This window comes from Chiroxiphia lanceolata, chromosome 4, assembly GCF_009829145.1.
Source record: "Chiroxiphia lanceolata isolate bChiLan1 chromosome 4, bChiLan1.pri, whole genome shotgun sequence".
NCBI classification, from domain to species: domain Eukaryota; kingdom Metazoa; phylum Chordata; class Aves; order Passeriformes; family Pipridae; genus Chiroxiphia; species Chiroxiphia lanceolata.
In genome coordinates, this window is record NC_045640.1 from 18,037,698 (window position 1) to 18,055,854 (window position 18,157).

General features: G+C 36.3%; 1 protein-coding gene across 9 annotated transcripts in view; it reads right to left on the bottom strand.

Annotated features, from left to right (window-relative positions):
• The window catches only part of KCNIP4 (potassium voltage-gated channel interacting protein 4), a 400,704-nt gene that overhangs the window by 89,307 nt on the left and 293,240 nt on the right, over positions 1-18,157 (bottom strand). The window contains exon 1 of one of the 9 annotated variants that reach the window (XM_032684973.1): positions 10,853-11,313. The exons of 6 other annotated variants lie outside the window; for them this stretch is intronic. In XM_032684973.1, the coding sequence (XP_032540864.1) occupies positions 10,853-10,964 (112 nt within the window). In that variant the 5' untranslated portion in view covers positions 10,965-11,313. Of the gene's footprint in view, positions 1-10,852; positions 11,314-18,157 lie in introns of those variants that run through there. 2 more of the 9 variants (XM_032684978.1, XM_032684982.1) reach the window with 2 other exon arrangements.

An 18,157-nucleotide genomic window follows, 5' to 3' on the forward strand; every position in this document is an offset into this window, starting at 1 on the left:
CTAAACAGTTTAATTTTTTTTGGTGTTGTGTCTGCTCTCCCCCTCCCTGAATTTCTTCTGGTTTTCATGTACTCTTAAAAGGCTGCTAACATCATCAGGTCCTTAACAAACCCTGCTGTGATTCTTTCCTTGCGATTCATGTTTAACTTTCCTAATGAACTAACCTGTTATAGTTCTAAGCCCTCCTAAAAAATGTGCTTCCATTGCAATGCTTCTGGGCATGGCTGACCCATATAGCACACAGAAACTCTCTTGCCTTTCCATGTTGTTGCAAGCAAATGTTATGCCATTTGCCATCTCCTCAACATCAGAGAAGAGTTGAGTACCCCCTCAGTTCTGCTTTCTATTCATGTAAGCAATACATCCAATCTCCTCTCTCTCTCTCTCTCTCTCTCTCTCCCCCTCCCATCAGATGTCCTGGATTAGGATGCCATGCAGAGTGAAGAAAAGGTGAGGTGCCATAAATATTGACCTGCTGCTTCTTGTTCCTTCTCAGCAGCAGAGAACTAGAAATGAGATTGCTGCTCCCTGTGTCGCCAGCCTTCTCTCTGGCTGCTCCTGGAGCAGTACAAATAGAAACAGCCCTTGAACTGTAAAGCCTTTAGGCAGAAAATCTAATTTTGTATATAAGAACCAACAGGATGGTTGCAACTACTGTCTCTGGTTATACATATAATACAAAATTGCACAATTATTAAAATTCATAAGAGCAACAGTTTGCTACTAAGGGTTTTACCTAATTATAATGTTTCCAATGCTTCTACTCAAGTATTCATCCACGAGATCCAAGTTTAACCTGGCATAGATAAACCAGATCTGAATAAAAGCTTCTAATAACATTATTTTCTGCAATTTTATCTCCGTTTGGAAAAAAATTAGAAGCACACATTCACGGTAATATATGGGTACACGGTGAAGCATCTATTTATTGGTATTACACTGAGGTTATGTACTTCCATAGAAACAGCCTATACTTGTGTTTTGTGCACAATATTCTGCTGAGAGAGTACACTGATGAACACATATAACTTTTTTTATACAGCATAAGTTCTGTATTTACTGCAATGCATTAGATTTCTTCACCTGAGAAAAGCAAGTAGAAAAGTTTAAGTTTTCTGGTCCACCTGAGGATCACAGGCTGAATCCAACCCCCAAAAAATTATTGTGGGTTAATGGATTGGGCTCCATTTAGTGACTTCAGTAATGAGGATGAAAAATTGCCCAGAGGGAGAAAGAACTGGAAACAATTTTTTTTTTCCGCAATGTAAGTCATATTTATTATTATTGAAAAATAAGAAAAAACCATTTATTTGCAGTACATCATTATTGAAATATAACAAGAAAGAGTCTATATGCAATGTCAAACTAAAAAAAAGAAGATCCTTCACATTATTTATAAGTTATTTTAGAATTTAAAATTATAATTAATTATATTTCTTAGGTTTGGGAAAACAGAATCCCATGGAAAAACTGCACTTTAATAACAAAACAGCACTTCATGCTGAAATTAAAAATGCATCCATATTACAAGTATATTGTATTAAAAAACTATTCACAGGAGTAAGAGACTGAGAAATCAGGCCTGTATTATGAAATATTTCAAAGGAAATACAGTCAGCCAAGAATTCTTTTAATATGCAGTCTGTGAAATACAGCAAATCCATCTACCTGCACTTAGTACACCCTAAATTGAAATCTAAAATTATTTTCCATATATATTTCATTGCATGTGTGTATAATGTATTCTGTGTGCTATATATCTCATAAAGGAGTGTATTCCTCTCTATAAATATATGTATATGAGTACAAATAAATTATATTACTCGTAATAAACAAAGAAGAAACAGAAAAGGTTTTCTTAAAAAGAATAGGTAATATGAAGTATTTGTAACTGTAGAAAGTATATAGGAGTACAACATAAGATACTGATTATGGTACAGTGAAAATTTTACTATAATTTATTTTATAACAGCTTTTTATTTTTTATTGTAATATGAGATGAGACAACCTGCTTTCTCAATAAGAAAGTATATTCTATTCATAGCAAAAATATAAGTCTTAGGTATTGACTGATGCCAACACCTTTCTGGCTGGATTCAGAGTGATTTTTTTGTTTATAAAATCTCAACAGGTTGAAGCTATTTATAACTCATCACTCACCATGCTCAAGTTTCAAACTTGGGTTCCTAGTTTTGACAGTGTGATTAAAAGAGATCTGTTGATGTGTCTCAATTTTCATTGTATGGCCTCACCACTTTAGCACCTGATGATGCCCCTTTTAACCTATTAACTCTCACAACAGCCTGTAACTTAACCAGTGTAATTTTCACAATTTTCTAGATTTCCTAAAGTCACAGGAAACACAATGACACTTACTGAATCCCAACCCAGCTTTCTATTTAATTGTGATTCTTTTAATTACATAATTGAAGTTGCTGACAATTGCTACCCATCTGACAGGGAAATAACAAAACAACTTTTAAATAATTCAGACTACAGAAGAAATATAGGAAGATGTTGAATGCAGATTAGTCAATAGTCTAAGAATAACAGCCACACACATTCTTGTAAAAAACAGCTAGCAGTATGTCAACGTAAACACCACCACTGCTCTACCACTTGTGGAAAGTAATGTCTTTCACCAGGAATGATATTTCACACCAAGTGGAATATTCTTCTGTTGCCATCTCAGGGAGGGAAATGCAGATTATTGCTTCATAAATATAACTTTGCAAAACAAGTGTTAACCTACCCAGTTTGCCTTAGCTCAAATTTCATCATGATGTATAAAATCTAGAACACGATCTTTTATCAAGAAGCAAAGGAATCTAAAGTATTTACAATATAATAAAGATACAGGTCAAATGCTAGCACACAGGTTAAACATTAGGGCTGCATTTTCAGATACATCTAGGCTGAAACCAGTCCTTCGGTCACTGGATATCCGGAGACACCACTTAGTAAGGAGTTCCCATTTATATTTCCCAGATCACCGGGAAATATCAAACTTGTTTTTGAGCAGTCAGTGCTACATGTCCTCTCCTTACACAGGAGTACATGCTTGAATGTAATATGACTGACACGTGACATATAAAAATCTAACTCTGTGAAACTCAGCCTATTTACTTTCCCAATTTTTCTATTGTATTAAAAAAAAATAAAATTGAGGACCTCCTTACTTTGCTACTTAATCATTTGGTGACTGATCACTAAGCAAACTAAGGGTTTTTGTCCTTTCTTCTCAACTGTATCTTCTTTCCTCTAATTTTCTAATTTCACTCTCCCATCCCAAACACAACAGTTTTATCTGCAAGGAACAAGCCTCCTTTGGGAGCATAATGAAACAGTCACTAAACTGTTGCTCTTCATTTTGGTTTGACTTATTTCACTCAACTTCGACCAATATCCCTCCTTCTAACTTTCAAAAGCTGTTTTGTCTGAAAAATATTTGTTTCATATGGCATAACTCATTCTTCCTTAAGTGATTAGTGGAAAGCTAAAAATGTGCTCAAAGAAGGGTAGATATCTATCAGAAATAGTCAAGGTTTGTTCATCTATATAGATATTCAAAAATCAGTCAAATGCATATATGGAATCCATTGATCTACTTACAGGCAAATATAAAATAATCAATCTGCACAATAGACTACCATTTTAACATGAAAATACAGATTATTCAGCAGTAGCATAATTTACAGACAAATAATGACTTGATTAGTAATGACTTTTTATTTTTTTTAACATCAAAAGAGACCTACTTGTGTCTACATCAACCTTTCATTATATAGTTGCCTTCTTGGGATACCATAACCATTAAAAGTTACTTATTTGATACACAAAGTCTTCATTTTATATTATTCCTCTTTCTTCACCAAATGTACACACATGCATACACAGATGCACTCAATGTCTCCAAATTATGTTACTATTTTTGCATTACATGGAACAGGTTTAACTGCTTTGTAAATCTTGATGTTTCAAATAGGTCTGCATGTAATCAGATACATAAATCCTAACAAAATTTACTGAGTATCTCCCATATCTCATTAATATCAAAGGCCAAAGAATTCTGGTCAAAAAGTGTGTCAAACATGGAACAAATAATTTAAAAGTCAAGAGAGAGAACACAGGTGACTGTGTTATTTCTACATCAGTACACTAATATGATTTTTTTTTCATTCAGTCATTCCATCATTTTGCATATTTAATCTTGTTCTATAATGTCATTTTAGGCAACGATTATTCATGTCTTTGCAAATGTCATATTCCAACAGTAAAGCCTAGATTCTCATCCCTAAAGTACATTAGTGATTAGGCAATGCTTTTCTCTCCTCACCTATACTCAGCTGACCAAGTGTAGCTATTTTTCAGAAACACATTTTGTCATACCAAATTTCTGTCATCTTAAAATGGATTATTTTATCCAGAGCTACATTTTAAAAGCAGCCTGAGCAGGAAGCAGTGGCAGAATGCACAGAGAAAAGCAGGACATTCTGTAGGAAGCTCCCGGTACCCATGCTCTGGGATGCAAACTGGTTAGATGCAGACTTTGCTGCAGGTATCAAATATATTTCACCCACCTTTATTTCTGGAAGAAAATACTTCCTTTGCTTTCAAAACATATGTCATTTTGGCCAGCAATGGCCAGGACATCTCTCGATGAATGATCTGCTTCAGATGAATACTCAACATCTCTTAAGAAACTTCAAATGATGCTCAAAAGCAACTCTATCCTTGCAAAGAAGGATAAACTTCCTTTCTCCTTGCAAGGAGAAACTTCTCTACTTGCTTGCAAATAGTCAATCCCTTAGCCTAAAATGACTATCACTAAGAACATTTTCTTGAAAAGAAATAAAGAATATGAAGTGGAGAATCCAATTATTGTGGGGAAGGGTTCCCACAGAGCAGTGTGGCCAAAAGGAGCCCTCCCCAAGTTAGAATGTAAATATAATGGAGGATCCTGAGCCAGAGAGTAAAATTTTAGTACAGTGGTGTGGTGGGTTGACCTTGGCTGTATGCCAAGTGCCCACCCAGCTGCTCTATCACTCCCCTTCCCAGTCGGACAGAGGAGAGAGTAAGATGAAAACAATCCATGGGTACGGATAAGGCAGTTTACTAAAGTAAAAGTAAAGCAGAAACTTGTGAGCGCAAAAGCAAAGCAAAAGATAACAGGGTTTATTCTCTACTTTCAACGAGCAGCGATGGTCAGCCACTCCCGAGAAGCAGGGCTTCTGCATGTGTGATGGTTCCTCAGCAGGCAACCATTAGACAATGAATGCTCCCCTTCCTGCTCCTTGCCTCAGCTTTTATATCTGAGCTGATGTCACATGGTCTGGAATATCCCTTTGGTCAGTTTGGGTCAGCTGGGCATACTTGTGTCCTCTCTCAGAATCTTGCCTTCAATTGAGGAAGGAATGTTACAGTGCTGATGCTGTTGTCAGCAGCAGCCAAAACAACGGTGTGTTATCAACACCCTTCTAGCTACCAATGCAAAGCACACCACTGTGAGGGCTACTGTGGGGAAATGAACTCCAGCTCAGCCAGACCCAATACAAGTGGGTGACTTCATACTAAAAAGACATGTTTTGTCTAAGCAGTCCAGAAAATTCATAATGCCTTATCATTTGTGAACTCCCACGCGAAGAGATAGCACATAAGTTATCCTTACAGAAGTCTTTCTCATAATATTTTTAACATCCCTTAAATAGTCCTCACCATTTTTCACACAACCAGTATCTAAATTCTGAATTGGATACCAGACTGGTATGGATATAAAATGACCTATTCCTCCGCGATTCAATTGATCTGGATGTTACAATGCCTTGGAGAAGTCCATGGAAAGCAGTTGATGAAAAGATCTTCATTAACCATTAAGCCCTTCCTCAAAACTCTTCATTAAATTGTCCCATTTTATTCCTATTTGGGTAAAAGCACGATTTATCTGATTTTGACATGAAAGAATGACATTTGCTCTTCTTTACCAAGCCCATTGCTTTACACTTGTATGCCATTTGTGCATTGTGTCATTAGACTCTATCATTAGGTAGAAATACCACTAAAGTAGAAGGAAAGCAAAACAAAATGAAATTTTCAGTTTGAATGTAGTTATGTTAAGGTTAGTCAAGACAGTGTTTCCCAAACATAATCATGCTCCCAAGCCTGGAAGATCCTGCTTTTTGAGGGTAGGTGGAGAATAAAGAGATGGTTAGAAGTTTCAGTAAGTTTCGGCCTGTCTTGCATCTAACAGAAGCATACAAAAATATATATGCCCAAGAACACATGACCTTATAAATGAGCATACTGAAATTCACACCTCAATTTTTACATCAGTTTGGATCAAGGTTGAATTTAAAGCAGCAACTTAATGTAGTTTTGCATTTGGCCTGAAGTGACTATTCTCTGCTGTGCAATATGTAGATACATCTATAGATTGACTTTCCTTTAGAGACCTTGAATTCAGAATCTCTGTGAAGATTTACAAAGAGAGTTGACAAAACAAACGAAAAGAAAAATGATAATCCAGTTTGTTCATCTCTGAGGGGAAGAATTATGCTTCTGGAAAGAACCTTAACGCCTTTTTATCTAGCCATATGCAGCAAACAAACAGTCTAAGTGCACAGGTGCTAATATATTAGATGCCAAAGAAGCTATTTGTTCTCATTTCTGGTGTGAAAGATTCACTGATGATCACAGAAAACTAATAATACTATATACTTTGACGCCATGAATTGGCACTGGGATATCAGCATCCGCAAACAGAATCTTTTGAGGAATAAAGTAGTTCCCTTGATTCTACAAGTGTCTGGAGGAAAAAAAAAAAAGGACAGACAAGAAATGGACATTTCACCACGTGAAAACTGAATAGTTTACTGAGACCAGGTGTTACAAGCAGTTGCTGAGAAAAGGCAAGGGGACCAGTATTCCTGTGTGGTGCATTCTTCATCTTTCTCTTTGTTGTGGAATTATGCCACATTGCATCCCATTTGCCTGAGAGAAGTCATACAGAGAGGGAGCAGCATAGGTGAGTCTGTTGGACTTGTAGCACAGCTTCCAGTAGAGAGGGAAGGACATTCAAATTAGGATTATTCTCATTAGCCACATTTAAACAAGAAGAAAATTCCCATGCCTCTCGGTGTTTTTTTTCTTAGAATACATGATGCAATTGAGAATTTCTCAGCGTTACTTCTTTCCCCATATCATCGATTTTCTAAGGGTGACAGTCATACTGCACTCAAGACAATATTTTAAACCTTACTGGTTTTGCTAAAGCCATAAGGGTAACTAAGAGCATGTTAACACAGATGGTTGCAGACAGACCTAACATATGCTCTGTGCTTTTAAGTATCGGAAGTACAAAAGAGGCCACATTTTAGCAGTTACTGTGACAGAACAGATAAGTGCACTAACATAACTTCTAGACTGGAGGTGACTCCTGTCCATCCAGATTAGATCAGAAATAAAAAATAAAAAAAAGGATCTTTCTGTACTTGCACAGAGAAGATATATGCCAAGACAGAAAAATACCTCTATTTAAAACTATCTCTATTTACCCCTTTTCCAATTTCCAAATTCTAACTAAAGCAACAAAATGCTCTATTTACTCACAAAAAATGCCTTTGTAACCAAATATGTTTATTGATAACTGCAAGTGAACTAGTCTTTTCTTTCCATCATAGTAAAAGAAACTAAGGATCAAATATTCCTACCTAGCCTTGATAGGCTATTGAGCTGAAAGATGTATAGAGACCAATGTGTCCTACTAGCCAAAAGACATGGAGTTCATGAGACATTCATATGACAGAAATGATGTTTTTATCTGAATAAGATAAAAAGATAATATTTGGAAGATAACTACAAGCTCTGAAAACTGTTAGAGATTAGTTTGAGGAAAAGGGGAGGAATAAGAGGGTCTAAAATAGATTGCAACATTGGATGCATTCTATTCACAAGCAAAAGAAAAACATTTCTGCATGAGGTGTTACACTTCAAAATATAATCAATGCATGATGTAGGAAGAGACATAAAGTTTGTCCTTTCAAAGACTTTGATTTATGCAGTCCCCTAATGTTTACAAATTTGCACACATGTTTACATAATCTCTCTGCATAGCTACCACTTGGCAGCTATTCTGGACATGCAAATGCAAAGTGAATCCTTCATTTCGCCATCTCTCCCCTCCAAGATTCTGGTGAATGAATTTCCTCTAGGCCTGGTGCCGTTGCTTTACTGCTCTGATCCATTGCTTCAGTTTGATTTCCTTCCTCTCCTCCCCTTCCACCTGAGGAATAAAACAAAAGCTTTGGAGCAAAGCTGCCCAGTGGTAAAAGTTTCAGGCAAGGAAGTTGGAGGGAAGATATCGATTAGTATCAAACCACTTTCAAAGTAATGGAAGGAGAGGCAAAGGAGAGTTTCATTCTCTTCTAGTAAAAATTGTATTGATTCAATTCTGTCCTTATAACTGAAACAGCTTGCTGGCTCCTGTGAAGCCAGCTTTCTTTCCATTCTGGTCTCTTGTCCTGTTCATTGGAAAGTGGAGAATGGATGAAGCAGAATAACACAGTCCCTAGTCAGGGACACAGGATAAGATCAGGTTCCTCTCTATCCTGGTAATTGCTGAACACTGTAATAAAACTAAGCAGATTGACTGTATTCTCCTGTTTTCTCATGGAATCATGGGGGCAAGCCAAGCTCTTCTTCATCATAACTGCCTTGCTATGTAATGTAAAGGCAGGCGGTCGTCCATCATACCACAGTAATGCATCATTACAACCTCACTAAAATCAGTGGAGTTATAACAAGTTAGCAATTAAGGATTTTTCCTTTAGCTGTTTTCTCTGTGCTTTATTGGTAAACATCAGGCATGCTGCCCTTTCTTTCAGTGATATTCACAATATAAGTCCCTAACTATGGGAATAGATTTGTTTCAGCATATGGCCCATGATGTGCCTCCATGTGGTAGACGGGGAAGACTCATTGCTCATTTTGGTTTCTGGATCAACACTGACAGTTCAAATGTCGTCCTCCTTGGATATAAACAGAAAAGCTTTTCTTGCATTCAGTAGGTGAACAACAAACTATTAATTTGTTGACTTAGAACACCCTATAAAATATTCCTTAATTGTTTGGGCAGAATTCTTGTTTAATGGTAATGGCAGTACCCCAACACAGAAGAGTTGAATAACACAGATCAGCTTCAGGGAAACTGGAAATCCCCTGAGTCACTGGAGTTATTCACACTGCAGTTACAAATATATCAACTGTACCTGATAATGTTTAATCTTTTTACATCTAGGTACTATTGAGTGAAATTATTATATTATCATGTGAGGACCTGCCATGACACTGTTGGGTGTTATACTTCAATTGATACATCATCTTGAACATACTATTCATATTAAAATCAGATTAATTTTTACCGGGGGATTTTTTTGTAAAAGGGCAATTTAATATAGTTGACATCACATGAAACCATTTCCCACAAACTTAATGACAATACCATTCTATCAGAAATCAAGAAAGGGATCTAACTCTACATATGCTAAAAAAACAATATTGCATTTAATATTTTTTTCCTATCTGTTATCGTATGTAATAAATTTGAAGCAAATCTGTAACTATGACAATTTATTTAGATGTCACAAATGCTATACATTCAGAGCATTAAAAAAACCAAAGGTAAGCAATGCTGAGGGGTAAATTAACCATTGTTTAGAATTGAAAAAGTAATTCCATAACCAATGCATTATATAGTAACAAAGCAAATATTATAGATTCTTACCATATACACTTTGAAGGATGATATATTTCAATAGTTCAGTAACTATATAAGTGCTGTCTTAAAGATTTCAAATTCTTTCAGCTCTCTGAACAATTTTATGAGATGATGATGTGAATCTACATCCATCAAAGATCCTATTGCACGATGAAAAGTTAATGTTTCAGAAAACTGGAGTGGTCTCCTTGGCTGTGTGATTATGACTGAAAGCAGTTACACAGCAAAAAGGATTAGTTTGGACTCACATGAGCAAACATACTGACAAAAGCAAGTATTTTTTGAGAAAGGGCTTCAGTGAGTGAATAGTTTTTGTTTACTATAGCAGTCCACACTAGGCATTTTGTGAAAAAGTTGAAAAGTCGACAGCAAAACATCTCAGCAACAATTAATTGAAAGAGCTTATTTCTACAAAATGTGAAAACCCCCTCACTTTGTATAGACAAAAAATCCTAATAAATTAATGTGAAGCTCTCTTTGCAAGTAGATGAAATGATATGACCCGTATGGTAGAGAACAGAAAATTCTGAGCAAACAAATGAGAATTTTTAAAACATATATGCATTATATATATTTTAAATACCCACGTTTAGTGTTGGCATCTATGCCTTTTTTTGAAAGGTGTAGAGCAGGTTTAGTCCTAAAGCTCATTCTGTAGGAATAGCATACTGCATGAAACAGATTTTTAAAACACAGATACTGATTGAGAACAAAACTCTAATTGCATCATAAATCAGAAGAGCAAAGCATTCTGTAAATATGAACTGAACTACCAAGTTCAGCATCAGTGAGCAGCTTTCAAAGGCAACTGACAGGTGTTATGTTCACTATTTTCAATTTTTCTAATAAACATCCACTCACAGACAATTGTAAATTCATTGTAAAATATAAATCTTATGCGAGCATCTACTTCAGTTTTCAATAACAAAATAAAACCAGCAGAAACAAACTAGGATTTTTAGTCTCTTATTTTCACTTTTTTCATTTCACAGCTTTCTTTTATAGCTGATGCTCTAAGTCTATTTTAGCATATCAGACACCACACCTACAAACAGCACAAACTGTGAGTGACCACTTTACCTTCTGAAAAATCAATCAGTCCCAGCAAATGAAGCAGCTTCAGAGACGCAAATATAATCACAACAATACCCACTGTTTGCAGTCCCTCCGACTCCCACTCGAGAGTCAACATTCTTCCAACAGGCAAATCATTCCAGTCTTCACACCGGTTTGCAATCAGAGGGAAATTGGAAGATTTTACCAAGAGTTTGCTTTGAAGAAAGTTGCAGGGGTGTAAAGCAGCACTATACTGAGCTGTGGCGATTCATCAGCCACTGTAGCTGAGACAAAATATTAGATAAAGCCCTGCATCTCATGCTTCTCTAAGCTTTTGATTTCATCAGTAGCGAGTCCTCTTAGAAGGCTGAGGTGGACCACGAACCCCTGGGTATGACATTGTATCCGTCAAGCAGCGTTACTTAGAGCTGCTGGAGGAACATCTGTGTCGGAGCAGGAGACTTGGCTGTGTCAGTGCCAAGAAGAAACGCGCTCGGGAAACTTGCACTAGGGAGCACACTGCTATCAGCACTGCACTCCACTGCTCCCAGACCCAGGCTTTGCGATTCTCCCCAGCTTCTCTTGGCACAGTTTTTGTTAAGTTTGAGAAATGACAGCTCGCTAAAGACACACATCTGTTTTCACGTGTGCTAAATGCTGCATATCAGAAAACTACTACTCTCTGTGTCAGATAGAATAATGTTCAGAGAAACACTCTCCCTTCCTCTTCTTAAGCATCACCAGAACCTAATTAGATTCTATTCTCACTGAAAGTGAGAATAGAAATTAAAGAAATACACATCAGCATCATCAGTGCCTCCAGCTAGCAAAATATAGTGCTGTCAGGGAGACATGCACTGCTCAAACCCCTGATCCGTAACGAGGAAGAATGTATTCTTTATTGATTGAGAAACAAAGGAGTGCTTTTGTGCCTCAGGATGTGAACTTAGAAGTGCTGAACCCCAAACTCTAATACACATGAATGGGTATTAGGCATTTTGCACAGCTCCTGAGAAGATCTTGCCCAGGCTATGCATCAGGGGAAAAAGAATCCCAGTTGATTTATTGGACAGTCTGTATAAAACTAATTGTCCTGTGTTTATTAATGTGATTAGCAAGATGATACCCAGTGTGAAGAATAGGCTTTGAAGAATATTTATGCAGCATATGCATAAATAAGGTTATACCTAAATGCTTGTTCTTGTTTCCGACTCTAATAATTTAAATAAATCCTAATAAATCCTGTCCACTTGGTATACAAGGCAATAGAATAAAGTGAAGGGAAGTCTCAGAAAAAAAGTAATTTTAGGCACCCTTATTACTAAAGACATATGTTATAACTCCAAAAAGAATCTCATAAATGATGTCTGGTATCAACCACTCATCTTAGGTTACTAAACCCTTTGCATGAGAAAAAAAATTTACTAACTGTTGAGAAGCTCAGATACTTTTAATTTTGTTCAGAAGGTCATTAGCATTTCAAATTATCATAAACCAAATTGTAACATTGACAATCTATTATTTATGGCCTACCAGGTAGAGAAAGAAAAATGTAATCTACAATTTACTATAAGCTTCTTTTGTTTTTCTTTGAAGGCTGTCTGCACTGAATTACAGTAACTAACTAGACCCACAGATTTTTCCATACAGGGAGGAATACAGAATCTCCATATTTTTATTCATTCAAAAAATCACATATGTACTTCAGTTATTTTAGGTTATATCTGGCCAATATATAAGAAAGAATATTCTTTGATTTTACTCTTCTGGGTATTTAGTACTAGAACGTCATGAGTTCTGTATTATTTACTTATGTTCTCAATCTGAATGTCAGTTCATTTCCTATTAATCTGTAAAGCTAAAACAATGTTCAAGAGGAAAGCACAGTAAAAAATCAAACCAAATACACTATCCCAAATTTGCACTTTCCAAATATGTCATTACCTTTGCCACATATTCTACATTAACTATCCAATAAATTTTCCTGTTAAGTTCTATTCATTTTAAAAGTAACTTTTCATTTCCTCTTTACAGTTTCTAGCCATTCCATTCTCCTTTTAAGGGTCTTACATGTTCATCTTAACTCATTCTCATGTCTGACTTCTATTTTTTTCCTTGAGTTTATTCCTATTCACTTTTTATTTTTTCTCAACTTTGCGTTCTTTTTATCAAATGGTGGATGTTTACAATACTTCCAGGCTTAATGTGATCCCAGGATGGGACCTTTGACCCATATTGTTTTACAGGCATTACAGAAACAATAATCCTAATATAACACAAAAAATCATGCTATAAAGGTGAAAGAAGCCCTACTTATTGTTAATAAATGGTATCAGGGAAACTATTAAAATGGAGAGATCTATCAGTCTACATTTTCCCTTAATGCAGCACATTCAGGCTACCTTGCATTTTTGAGTTGCCTACTTTTGGAGCAGAGGCCCTTCTACTCCACCTCTGAATGTGCCAACCCAGCCACAGAAAGCCACTCAGCAAGAAGTGGTCCCAGCCACAGCCAGGGTTTTGTTTTCTGCTTTCACACAAGAAGACCTGGATCTCTTAAAAAAATTAAAAGAGACAGAGATTATGAACTTGATGAGTTTTAAGGGCCAAGTGTACCTGGACACCAAGTGAGTTATGGAAGAATTTTTAAGTTAAAAAATAACATCCATTTCAATTAATTTAACATTACTGACTTCAAAGATTACCTCCTTAAAAAAGAAGTAGACTTTTCCTGTTGTTTCTCATGATAGTTCTCCAAGTTAGGGGAACCACACTTTGTCGATCTCCAAGCCTTAGCTCTAGAAATTAAAGCAGTAAGGATAAGAAACTATGTGGAAAGGAAAAAGAAATTATATGTGAAATCTTTCCTGCAATACACCATGCAACAGAATAAAATAATGCTACCTCTAGAGGTAAGTTCTTCTGGAAGTGGTTCAATTAAAAAAATTCTACCCCTCAAAACATTTGAAAATTAAATCAATCTCAAACAAGGAGACAACAAAATTCTGTTACATATAGGGTACCCCTTTGTATTCTGATCCCTTCCTAAATTAATAGTAAGTTGTAATTTCTCTCTCACACTTCATATTTTGTTCAATTATTTAAAAATAAATACTCATGTGATACACCCATGTGGTGTGCCGCTATTGACACAAATTTTAAAAACTGTTCAAAGGACAAGAGGGCACGGTCTTAAGCTGTGTCAGGGCAGGTTTAGCTTGAATATTAGGAAAAAAATTTTTACAGAGAGAATAATCAGCCATTGGGATGGGCTGCCCAGAGAGGTGGTGGATTCACTGTCCCCGGAGGTTTTTAAGATGAGCCTGGATGTGGCACTTAGTGCCATGGTCTAGTAACCATGGTAGTGTTGGATCAAGGGTGGGACTTGATGATTTCAAAGGTCTTTTCCAACACAGTCAATTCTATGATTCTACGAAAGAAAAGGAATTTTTCATCAAAAGGATAGAAAAGGAAAAACTGTCTTTTACATAAAACACTGAAACCAGGGGGTGACAGCTTGTAATATCCAAGCATTGCTCCCTAATTCCAGCTTTCATTTTTGACTTTGCAATGCATTCTGGTGGTGATTGAGCAATATATTTAAGTTTGCACAAACTTCCTTGTGATTCTCCACTAGGTTGGATGGGGGAAAAAAGAAGTACTAGAAAGTGTTAGGAAGCTATCCTATCTAAACATAAAATTCCACTGGCCTTGAATTCCTCTCTACATCTGAAGCAGACAAGGAAGGAGCGCCAGCAGGGTAGCCCTGTATATTAGATTGTTTAGAGCTTGATGACGGTGACAGTAGGGTTGAGTGTCTATGGGTAAGAATCAGGGAGAAGGTCAAGAAGGGAATCTGTTATAAACCATATGACTAGGATGAAGAAGCAGATGAAAGATCCTATAGGCAGCTGAGAGAAGTCTCATGATTACTAGTCCTTGTTCTAATGGGGGACTTTACCAAATGTCTTTGGAAATACAACGCAGCAGAGTAGACAGTCTAGTAGGTTCCTAGTGTATGGAAGACAGTTTCCTGACATAGCTGGTGAGGGAGTCAATGAGGGGAGATGCCTCACTGGACCTGCTGTGTGTGAACTGGTGGGTAATATGGTGCTTGGATGCTGTCTTGGGCACAGCCATCACAAAATGGGAGTTTTCAGTTCTCAGAGAATTTAGGAGGGGGATCAGCAGAATGGCTAGCTTGGACTTCTGGAGGGCATACACTGGCTTGTTTAGGGGACTGGTTGAGAGAGACCCTTGGGAGGCAGTCCTGAAGAGCAAAGAAGTCCAGGAAAGCTGAGTGTGCTCTAAGGAGGCAGTCTGACAGGAGCAGGCTGTTCCCCATGTGCCAAAAGATGAGCTGGTGGAGAAGAACATCAGCCTGGTTGTGCAGAGAGCTTTGGTTGGAATCCAGGATTTCTATATAAAAACAAGTACAAGGTTTTCTCTCCAAAGTAAATAGACAAGAGGAACCTGTGCTGAAGTGCCGTAGGAGATATATCTTCCCTGGAAGCACAGATGCTAAGTCAGTTCTGAACCAGATAGAGTAGATATGCCTAAATTAGAAGAACAATCCCATTCTGGAGCCCTAACATTCTTCCATAAACAATCCCAAGCAATTACTGGTTGCCCTAAGCATTGTAAATAGAATAATTTAGGTGTGGAATGCAGATAATATAAAAAAGACACCTTAAATATGACAGTATATTAGGTGCTATGTAAATATTGGAACTGATTGCTGAATACTTGTAGAATACCACCAATTTTCCCTTACTTCTTGGAAGAAGAAAAAAATACTCAGAAATATAAAGCTTAGATATGGGAAATTAAATTTTAATAATTTCAAAGTTGACTAAGAGCAGAGAAGATCTGCCATTTGAAAACAAATAACATTCCATCTAACCTAATACATCAAAAGAAGTAGCAAACGCTTAACATACAGGATGCTAAGAACTGAACAATTAAGGAATAAAACATTTTGAAATCCTAAAAATACCTAAATAATAATTCAATGTTTAGTGTATTAGAGTATAAAATTTCCCTATAATTGTATATGATTACCTAGTTCTTTCAAAATTATCTGATATTATCATACTTTTTATATATATTGCTAAACTAGTTTAATCACAGTCAACTCAGTTTTTGACTATAACCTACCATTGTAATTAGCACAGTAAAATTATGTATATTTTCTTTTAATTGCTTTAGTCCTCATAATTTTTATTTACTTTTATTTTAATGCTTACAAGAAGATTTTATTGTCATTTATAAACTCCTAATCTTTTCAATTTCTTCTGACTCTTACAGAGAGCCTACCTGATCCCAAACACATTGAAGTGGTTTATGTCTTTTCACTATATTTTAACATCTGCTTGTAAACAGTATCAGTCTTCTCTAGCTTTTCTCTTTATACTTATAATGATTTTCATTTCTGTGCAGACATTCTGGATTTGTTGTCGTCTAATGTACAGTGGGGCTGATCAAAATGGAACAGTTTTCAAGGTAAGGATGTATGCATTAATTGGCTTGAATTATACTGCTTTCCTAGGTGATGAAATATGCACAGCATTGTAACTAATTTATGCATGAGTGTGTGTGCGTGTATGTATGTGTATGTGTGTCTTAATTGGCTAGCAGTAATAGTTCATTAGATTCTATTTGATATTTTCCCCCAATGTATCTGAAAAGGGAAACTGCAGAAGAGTTAGAAATAGAAACAAAATTTGAAAGTATTAATTAGCTGCCCTTCTTTCCGTACTCTCTTCTTCCAGAGGGACGTGTCAGTCAGCCAGAAGAGAATGAAACTGTCAAATAAACACAGAAAGGGCACCTACGTACAGGTCAGACAAACAGCTTATCTTCAGCTTCTTGTTTGTGCCAGATCTGAGCTTATTAGGAAAGTTATCTGGTAGATAATGAACTTAATCTCCTATTACTAAGCCAGTAAGAAATCTGCTTACAGGCAATAATATACAGTTTTCTACACAGAAAATTTCATATCTTTGATCTGCAGAAGAAAACTATGTCCACGGGAAAGCACTTCAAGAACCAGGAGAAGCAATTAATTGACACATATGCTTTCAAGAATTATTTTCAAGGCAAAAGAATTCATATATTTTGAATGCAACACCTCTTGTGTAGGCTGCTACAGCTAATCACAGAACATCATGTAACTTTCATAAAATAATTAGAAAAATGAGGCTAATGTATGGAATCATAGTGTTCATCTTGTCAGCACTGCAGCTATTGAAGAGAAAAATATTGCAGTAGCAGATTACTTATTCAACCAAAATTGCAGGGAAATTTTGGTAGCTAGAAGAGCAAGGTAGAGTGTAATTACTCAAGATTAAATTTCTCAGGCATCATAAATCATCTTTAATATTTACACTAAGTGCCCTAGATCTTTAATGACTAGAAGAAAATATAGGTTGAGAAATAAAAAATTCAGCACCTGTACAGGCAAGATAAGATTCACTGGTTTGTAATCAAGGGAGAAAATACACTACCTAAGCTTCTGAAGGTTTGGGCTCATAAGTAAATTACAGTAAAATAATATCACCGCTAAAGCTACATAAAGTTGATTTACGCATTTTAGTAGTCTGGTTTAGGCTATGGTGTGGGATTTCATTACTTTTTCCCTCTCTTCATTTTCACCTTCTGACTCTCACTTGCTCCTAAGAAGCTTTTGTTCTTGCTTTGATCTAAATCAAAGGACTGATGCCACTACTGATCTGAAAACAAGAGCTGAAAAGAATCCCACAAGAAAACCATTACCAGCTTCCCCCCGCAACACAACAGCTATAGGTGGTTTAATTTGTCTAAAAAACTAATTTATATAGCATGTTATAAAAATACGCTTAAAATAGCTAGTGTGCAAGTGGTTTGTAAATTAAATGGCATGTCCATGGGAGTAACAGTAGCATTTTAATTTATTAAGATTTAGCAAAGCATTACAGAGCAGCTATATGTTTCCTAAACAAGGTTAAATTACATTTAGTAATAGACAGTAATCAAATTCTGGTTTGTTTTACTGCAAAGTCCACTAGCTTGTTTGACAAATGAAATTATCTCTAAATTATGTGACTGTGTCTTCAGCCTACAGACTTGTTTTTCTTTTTACACTAAATCATACTTGCTGCAGCAGGAATTGTCACTACCAAATTTGTAAGCATAAATGTATGTCTACACAGGAGAAGTGCAGCATAATGGAACTACAATGGGCCTGTAACACCCAACTACTTAATTAGCAAAGACCCACCTTCCTCTGACTACACTAAGACGTGCTTTTCCTGCTTATGACAAAACACAATTTTTTGCCTATGCAACCCT